Source organism: Octopus bimaculoides, chromosome 3, assembly GCF_001194135.2.
Source record: "Octopus bimaculoides isolate UCB-OBI-ISO-001 chromosome 3, ASM119413v2, whole genome shotgun sequence".
NCBI classification, from domain to species: domain Eukaryota; kingdom Metazoa; phylum Mollusca; class Cephalopoda; order Octopoda; family Octopodidae; genus Octopus; species Octopus bimaculoides.
In genome coordinates this window covers 36,112,772-36,121,104 of record NC_068983.1, presented here as the reverse complement: position 1 = coordinate 36,121,104, position 8,333 = coordinate 36,112,772, and the positions used below count along the sequence as shown (strand labels likewise).

The 8,333-nt window shown below is 38.3% G+C and overlaps 1 protein-coding gene across 4 annotated transcripts in view; it reads left to right on the top strand.

Moving 5' to 3' along the window:
• Window positions 1–8,333, top strand: part of LOC106873906 (DIS3-like exonuclease 2) — a 126,009-nt gene that overhangs the window by 80,088 nt on the left and 37,588 nt on the right. For all 4 annotated transcript variants that reach the window (XM_052966144.1, XM_014921435.2, XM_014921436.2 and 1 more), the window contains 4 exons: window positions 3,207–3,257; window positions 5,131–5,184; window positions 6,227–6,328; window positions 7,107–7,348. In XM_052966144.1, coding sequence (XP_052822104.1) covers window positions 3,207–3,257; window positions 5,131–5,184; window positions 6,227–6,328; window positions 7,107–7,348 — 449 coding nt within the window. The remainder of the gene's footprint in view (window positions 1–3,206; window positions 3,258–5,130; window positions 5,185–6,226; window positions 6,329–7,106; window positions 7,349–8,333) is intronic.

The window sequence follows — 8,333 nt, the reverse complement described above, 5'->3', positions numbered from 1 at the left end:
GGAAGAGGTAGGCCCAGGAAGACCTGGGCTGAGGTGGTGAGGCAAGACCTCGTACATTGGGCCTCACCGAGGCGATGACTACTGACCGAGACCTTTGGAAATGTGCTGTGCGTGAGAAGACCCGGCAAGCCAAGTAAGATCGTTGCCAGTGCCCCTGGACTGGCTTGTGCGGGTGGCACATAAAAGACACCATTTTGAGCGTGGCCGTTTTTGTGCGGGTGACACGTAAAAGCACCCACTACACTCTCTGAGTGGTTGGCGTTAGGAAGGGCATCCAGCTGTAGAAACTCTGCCATAGCAAATTGAAAATATTTGTGTCCTTACTATTTCAGTATTTCTGTATGTTACTGACAGCAAAGCACATTTGTAATGCTTTTCATCAGCTCTACTGACATAAATATCAGGTGGTTTTAAACTACTATATACACCTGACTACATGATTATGCATTTATCTATTAAACCTTCACATGGCTATGATGTTTTTGTGTCATACACACACACACACACGCACACACACACACACAGTAAATGTATATGTGTGTGTGTGTGTGGTAAGAAGTTTGCTTCCCAACCACATGGTACCAGGTTTAGTCCCACTGCATGATACCTTGGGCAAGTGTCTTCTACTATAGCCTCAGGCCAACCAAAGCCTTGTGAGTGGATTTGGTAGATGGAAATTGAAAAAAGCCCATTGTATATATATGTGTGTGTGTGTGTGTGTGTATTGTGTGGTCGTTGCCAGTACCGCCTGACTGGCCCCTTTGCCGGTGGCACGTAAGAAGCACCATTCGAGCGTGGGTCGTTGCCAGTGCTGCCTGACTGGCTCCCATGCCCGTGGCACGTAAAAAGCACCATTCAAGCGTGATCATTGCCAGTGCCGCATGACTGGCTCTTATGCCGCTGGCACATAAAAAGCCCCATTCAAGCCTGGTTGATGTCAGTACTGCCTGACTAGCTCCCGTGCCGCTGGCATGTAAAAAGCACCATTCAAGCGTTGTCGATGCCAGTACTGCCTGACTGACCCTTCTGCCAGTGGCACATAAAAAGTGTCCACTACACTCTCAAAGTGGTTGGTGTTAGGAAGGGCATCCAGCTGTAGAAACCTTGCCAGATCAGATTGGAGCCTGGTGCAGCCCTCTGGCTTGCCAGTCCTCAGTCAAACTGTCCAACCCATGCCAGCATGGAAAGTGGACGTTAAACGATGATGATGATGTGTGTGTGTCTGTGTTTGTCTCCCGATCACTCTTGACAACTGGTGCTGGTGTCTTTATATCCTCGTAACCTAGTGGTTCAGCAAAAGAAAGTAATAGAATAAGTACTAGGCTTTAAAAAATTAGTCCTGGGGTAAATACATTCAACTAAAAATACTTCAAAGCATTGCCCCAGCATGGCTGCAGTCTAATGACTGAAACAAGTAAAAGATATACATGTATGTGTGTATGTATCTATTGTCATCATCGTTTAACGTCTGCCTTCCATACTGGCATGGGTGGGACAATATATATATATGGCTTAGTGTAGCACTCACGATTGTGAGATTGTGGATTCAATTCCCAGCCCAGGTGTTCTTGAGCAAAGCACTTCATTTCATGTTGCTCTGCAATCATTTCAACATCTGACATGTGGCACTCATTGCACCTGTACAGGTAATGTCGATCTGATGGAGGTTATGAGTTTATGTCTACACAAACATTTGATCACTATAAACAAATCATCTTTGTGGTTGTTCAGTAAGAAATTGTCAAACTCTCATACGTCGTCTAACAACAGGAGAGTCCATCACATATATATATATATATATATATATATATATATATCATCATCATCATCATCATCATCATCATCGTTCCATATATACATCTTAGGCGCAGGAGTGGCTGTGTGGTAAAAAGCTTGCTTCCCAACCACATGGTTCCGGGTTCAGTCCCACTGTGTGGCACCTTGGGCAAGTGTCTTCTACTATAGCCTCAGGCCAACCAAAGCCTTGTGAATGGATTTGGTAGATGGAAACTGATAAAAGCCCATCGTATGTATGTATATATATATGTGTGTGTGTGTGTCTGTGTTTGTCCCCCCGCCATCGCTTGACAACCAATGTTGGTCAGTTTACGTCCCCATAAATTAGCGGTTTGGCAAAAGAGATCAATGTAATAAGTACCAGACTTGCAAATAAGCATTGGAGTGGGGTTGATTCATTCTGCAAAAATTCTCCAAGGTGGTGCTCTAGTATGGCCATAATCTAATGACTGAAACAAGTAAAAGAATAGGCAAACCCTGAGCTGACAGTAAATTAAAAATTTTATACAGGAGCTAAAAAAAATGAAATGACCAAAATGTTTTAGAAACAGGATGATCATTTGAGGATGGGGGAAGTGAGAGAAAGAAAGGGTAATTGTGGGTAGAGAGTGGGAGAAAGAGAATGGTTATACAGAGAGAAGATAGAATAGGAATAGAGGAAATGCAGAGAGGAGTAGATAGAAAGTTAGAGACAAAAATACAGATATGAAAAAAGGAATGTGTGAAGAAGAAGGGAAACAAAAGTAGACAGGGGGAGGTAATAGAAAGATAAGCAAAGAGAAAGAGAGGGCAGATGGATAAATAGAAATGTAGATAGAAAGATAGGAAGTAAAGAGGGAAAGGTGTGCAAAACATGAAAAGGAAGAAAAAATATATAAGTGCAGTATTTGTTAGTACTGGGGTCAGTAGCATCAACTGACCCCTTCCTTCAAAATTGCTGGCTGCACCTAAATTAGAAATAACATCTATCATTTTGTCTGTACACACACACACACACACACATATATATATAGTTGAAATTTACAGAAAAACAAAAGACGAAGACAGGTGTATGAACAAGCAGGTATATTAGTTTGATGCCTAGGAAAGTGAGAAAGTCTTTTACATTTCGGGCCTATGCTCTTCAATGGAATATGAGGAAATAAACAGAGAGAGAATGAAAAACTTGTGGATTTAGCAATCAGTCATGGCGACACATATACACACATATACATGTCCATACATATACACATAACACATATATGTATATATGCATATGAATGCTGTGTGTATAAAGCATGTATGTATTTATATATATGCGTAGATATTTATATATATGTATGTGTGAATCTGTATATATTTATTTATAGAATGACTATTGAAATTTCGTCAAATTTTTTTTTATAAACATTTGGTTTTTTTTTTTTCAGAAAATCGAAGACATCGAAGAACAAGTTAAAAATAATCCCAACCTAATAATAGTAAGAATTTTCCTTTCAAATCTATTTATCATAATTCTATTTTCCGCACAGTGTTTTAGTATTGTGTGTTTCCTATAGCAGCAATGATGTTAAAAGGGTTTCAGAAAATGCCAAGCCTTTGCACATTGTGAAAGCTGTTGCTCACACGGTGGTCCTTATGTAAGATTAACCATCATGTTGCGAGGGTTTGTTATTGTGTCCTGAATTCTTTATACATTTTATTCCACACTTCTGTGCAGGTATGGCTTTGTAGTTAAGAAATTTGCTTGCCAACCATGTGGTCTTGTGGTCAATTCCATTGCAGGACACCTTGGGCAAGTATCATATATTACAGCCCCAAGCTTTATGGGTGGATTTGGTTGATGGAAACTGGAAAAAGCCCATTGTGTGTATGTGTGCCTGTGTGGGCATGCATGCATGCGTGTTTGTGTCTTTTTTGTCTTGACATTGTATAATAGCTGTAAACAAGTGCTACCATCATACAAGCAGTGCCATTCATTTTCAGTCTTCCATATAAACATGTTTGGTTATGTGGGAAAGGGCATTTGACTGTAAAAAATCTGTCTTGATGAATTCTGCCTGACCTGTGTGAGCATGGAAAGTGGGCTTTAAAATGATGATATATAAGCATACTTGTCATGAAAACAAAGAGGTATGGGTTTGAGTCCCACATGGGAAAACCTACTTTTTTCCATCGAGGGCTTATATGCCCCATTTATTAGACTACTGTCTTTAGTCATTGCACGGTGATTGCTTATAAGCTTTAAGCTTATAATTATTATTTTTTATAGAATTGTAAAAATTAATGCTGCTTGACAAAAAACCAGCACAGTAAAAAAAAAATGTATATATATATATATATATATATATATATATATATATACACACACACACACACACACACATGTATAGAGTGGGGAATGAGGTGGGGGTGGTTGTGCGGTTAAGAAGTTTGTTTTGCAACTATATGGGTTTGGGTTCAGTCCCACTGTGTGACACATTGAGAAAGTATCTTCTACTATGGCTATTTCCCTGATGGCTGCAAGGTCCTGTCTACTTTCAAGCTCACTAAAATTTTGCTCTTTGTTAAGTTTGCTTTCAGACCTTTTAATACTTGATGAGTGATTTATTTCATGAAAAACTGATGATTCTGACAGGATTTTAATTCAGAATGTAAAGAACCATAACTAAATGCCACAAGGCATTTTACCCAATACTTACAATTCTTCCAATCCATTAATGACAATGATAATCAAAATAATTTATAATTTATAGTAATTGGGGGCACATGGCTTAGTTGTTAAGGTGTTGGACTTGTGATTGTAAGACTGTGGCTTAAATTCCTGGACCAACCAATGCACTGTGTCCTTGAGCAAAACAGTCCATATCATATTGCTCCAGTCTTCTCAGTTGGTAAAAATGAGTAATCCTGCTATGAACCAGCATCCCATCCAGAGAGGAATATATATGCTAGAGAAGCCAGGAAACCAGCCCTATGCTCCTTACAGAGTAATGTGGACTAACCCAGTTATAGTAATTATAGTAATTTACACTCGGAGGGCCTGCTAATAACAACACCTCTCTCTGAACTCTTTATTTTCTTTGTTCCATTTGAAAAGGGGAATTTTTTCCTGAAATATTATAAAATCTTTAAACACCCTATGTAAGGTAATATATCTTCTCTCTTTGTTTTCATTCATTGATATCATCATACATATTTTACCCAACTCCTTACCTGTATTACTCAAGGTTTATTTTAAACATTTATCTTGTTAATCATTACATCAAAGTATAGAAAACTATTCTTTGTCTTATTTATCCTTTCTTATTTATCCTTTTTCTCACTAATTTTTTTCAATTTCTCCTCCTTCAGGGTGAAATTCGAATCAACCCTAAGGACTACAAAGATTGCTATGTACCACACCCAGTGAGTTTATTTCTTTCTTTCATTTTAGTTTATTTTTGTCAAATATTAACAGAAACCTCTACAAAATCCCTCAAAGGCTCATAGACCCCAATGTTTAGCACCAATTTTAAAATAATACCCAACCAATGTTACCAGTATTGTCCTCAGAAGATTTAGAATCTATTCCTTACTCAGTTGACTGTGGCATGTAGAATGTCGTTTTAAGCTAAACCTGAGTCACAGACATCCATAAAGTTGGTTCTTCTCTATAGATTCCATAATATTAAGTAGATAAGCGATAAGGATGGCAGTCCATTGCAAAAGCTTTCCACAATTTAAGAAAGTGAACTTGGTGCATTCAGCCAACAGAATGTTTGTCATTTCTACAGTGCTAACACTGTTCAAAATGGTAAAGTATATATCCTGCAGTGCCTTCATGAATCTGTATAGACTCAACTATCATGCATTATGTCTTCACTACAAACATAATGTCTTTTATTCTTCTGAACTAGCAAACTGTGTACTATACCCACTCAAAGCTTCGGCTCTCTCTTCCACTGGCCACACATTTTGTGCATCATTTCTAGGTCTATCACTAATCACTCTTCCCTATCTTTCTGCCTCAGACTCAGAGCTTCATTTATGTCTGTCGCTAATTATGATATCTTTACAAACACTGTGTATAAAAATGCAAGCTAAATGTCTATGACATTGAGTCCATTTATTTGAGAGAGCCTACAAAGATTATTTCATTTCACATTACACAGTTGAAATGAGTACCAGCTGAGTGCTAATACATCCCACTCATCCTCCAGCTGCCACATGCTCAGTATTCTGCTGGATCGAGAGTGAGAAGGCTTTCTTCTATATGATGGCTATAATTTTTCTGTTTTCTTAAGTTAAATATGGACATATAGGAGGGATATGTGCAGTAGTAAATAACAAAAGTAAATCCTAGTGATTTTAAAGACATGCCTGAAAATATGTTCTTCAATCAATCTGTGCATATTACTTGAAAAATTAAAACATTGTTATTTCATTCTCTTTAAACCAATTTCTTTAGGATGGACACTCTGATATCTACATCTGTGGCACAAAGAATCGTAACTCAGCTCTTAATGGAGACCTCGTCCTTGTTCTCATCAATGACAAAACTAAATGGAAGGTAATTCTCTTTAATGATCATCATCATTTGTTATCTTTTATATTTTAGTGGTTTGAGGTGGGGGTGGGATTCCATCATGGAGTCAGTTTGATAATTTTTATCATAGAAAACAAAGTGGCATCCCGCTAGGTAGGTTAGTAACAAAGAGATTAATGTTCTCTGCAATATACTTCTGTAAAGTTCAGACATTTGTAACTAATTGTGTAACATCCTTAGTACTCATTCTGGTGCCTCGTAAAAAGCACCTATACTGGTGCCATGTAAAAAGCATCTTTGCCAGTCATCATCATCATCATTTAATGTCCGTTATCCATGCTGGCATGCTGGAAGGCTGCGCCAGGCACCAGTCTGATTTGGCATGGTTTTCTACAGCTAAATGCCCTTCCTAATGCCAACCACTCCGAGAGTGTAATGGGTGCTTTTAGATGCCACCGGCACGGTGCCATTTGCATGACACCAGTATCTGCCAGCACCCATGCTGGTTCCACGTATAAAACACCCATACTGGTACCACATATAAAGCACTGGTGATGGTACTATATAAAATGCATTCAGTACACTCTGTAAAGGGGTAGACGTTAGGAAGGGCATCCAACCATTGAAACCGTGCCAAAACAGACAATTGGAGCCTGGTGCAGCTCCTGCCAAACTGTCCAACCCATATCAGCATGGAAAATGGATGTTAAATGATGATGATGGTGGTGATGATGATGATGATGATGAGGAGGATTTGTTGTGTGATACTGAATTAAAGACTATTTATTTATTTATTTTGAAGGTAAATAAGAAAGAAATGGATTCAAATTTTACATCAGAGTCTGATGATAATGACGGTATTGAACAGCTCCTTGCTAACACCAGCATAACAGACGACCCAGCTGTCAAAGATGCAAAACCTGCTGCAGTTTCTAGCTGTGGCTCACCACAAGCTCTGTTGAACAAAGACCTGCAACCAGTCACTTGTCAAGAAGCTTCAAATGAGAGCAGAGCTAATGCCAGTGTGGATGCTAATCTTAAAAGGTAATATTTCAATCAGAGATCTTCTTTCTTCAGTGATAACTTAATCCTTTAGAATTCAGATTACCGTATCAAATGTAATGTTTATTTATCCACACTGTTTTGAATTACTCATGCATCATTTTTGCATTGAGATTTTGATGATGTACTTGTTTATTTTTAATGTGACATTGTAGGGTAGGTGTGAGAGGCTGAATATGGTCAATTTGAACATAAAACAGGTATAGTATTTGGGCTAGATGTGGCTGGTTTAAATGCTGATGGGTTGAAGATTCTAACATACCGTAGGTATTTAACAATCTACAATATAGGCACAGGCATAGCTGTGTGTTAAGAAGTTTGCTTTTCAACTACATGGTTCTGGGTTCTGTCCCACTGCATGGTACCTTGGGCAAGATTCTTCTACTACAGCCTTGGACCAATGAAAATCTTGTGAATGGATTTGGTAGAAGGAAACTGAAAGAATGCTGTCACATCATATATAAATATATATGTGTGTGCGTGTCTGTGTTGGTCCCCCACCACCACTTGACAACCAGCGTTGGTGTGTTTATGTTCATGTAACTTAACAGTTCAGCAAAAGAGACTGATGGAGACCAGGCTTAAAAAAACAAAAATAAGTATTAGTCCATTCATTCAACTATAAATTCTTCAAGGTGGTGCCCCAGCATGGCCACAGTTTAATGACTGAAACAAGTAAAATATAAAAGAATACATCTCAATTATTGGACATGTGATACTCCTTAGTTTTTTTCTTTCTGCTTTTTTAAAATCTAGATCCAAACCACATTCCTGTAAGACTTGGCTGCAGATTTTAGACATCTTTGTTTCCATTGCGTTTACTTATAAATTGATTGCTGCCCAATTTCCCGGTCTCAGTAGACTTCATGATGAAGACTTCATATTCTTATCAGTTTCCTAATCTAAAATATTAACATTTCAACGATAATCAGTTATCTTCAGTGAATAATATATTTTTGCATTAATA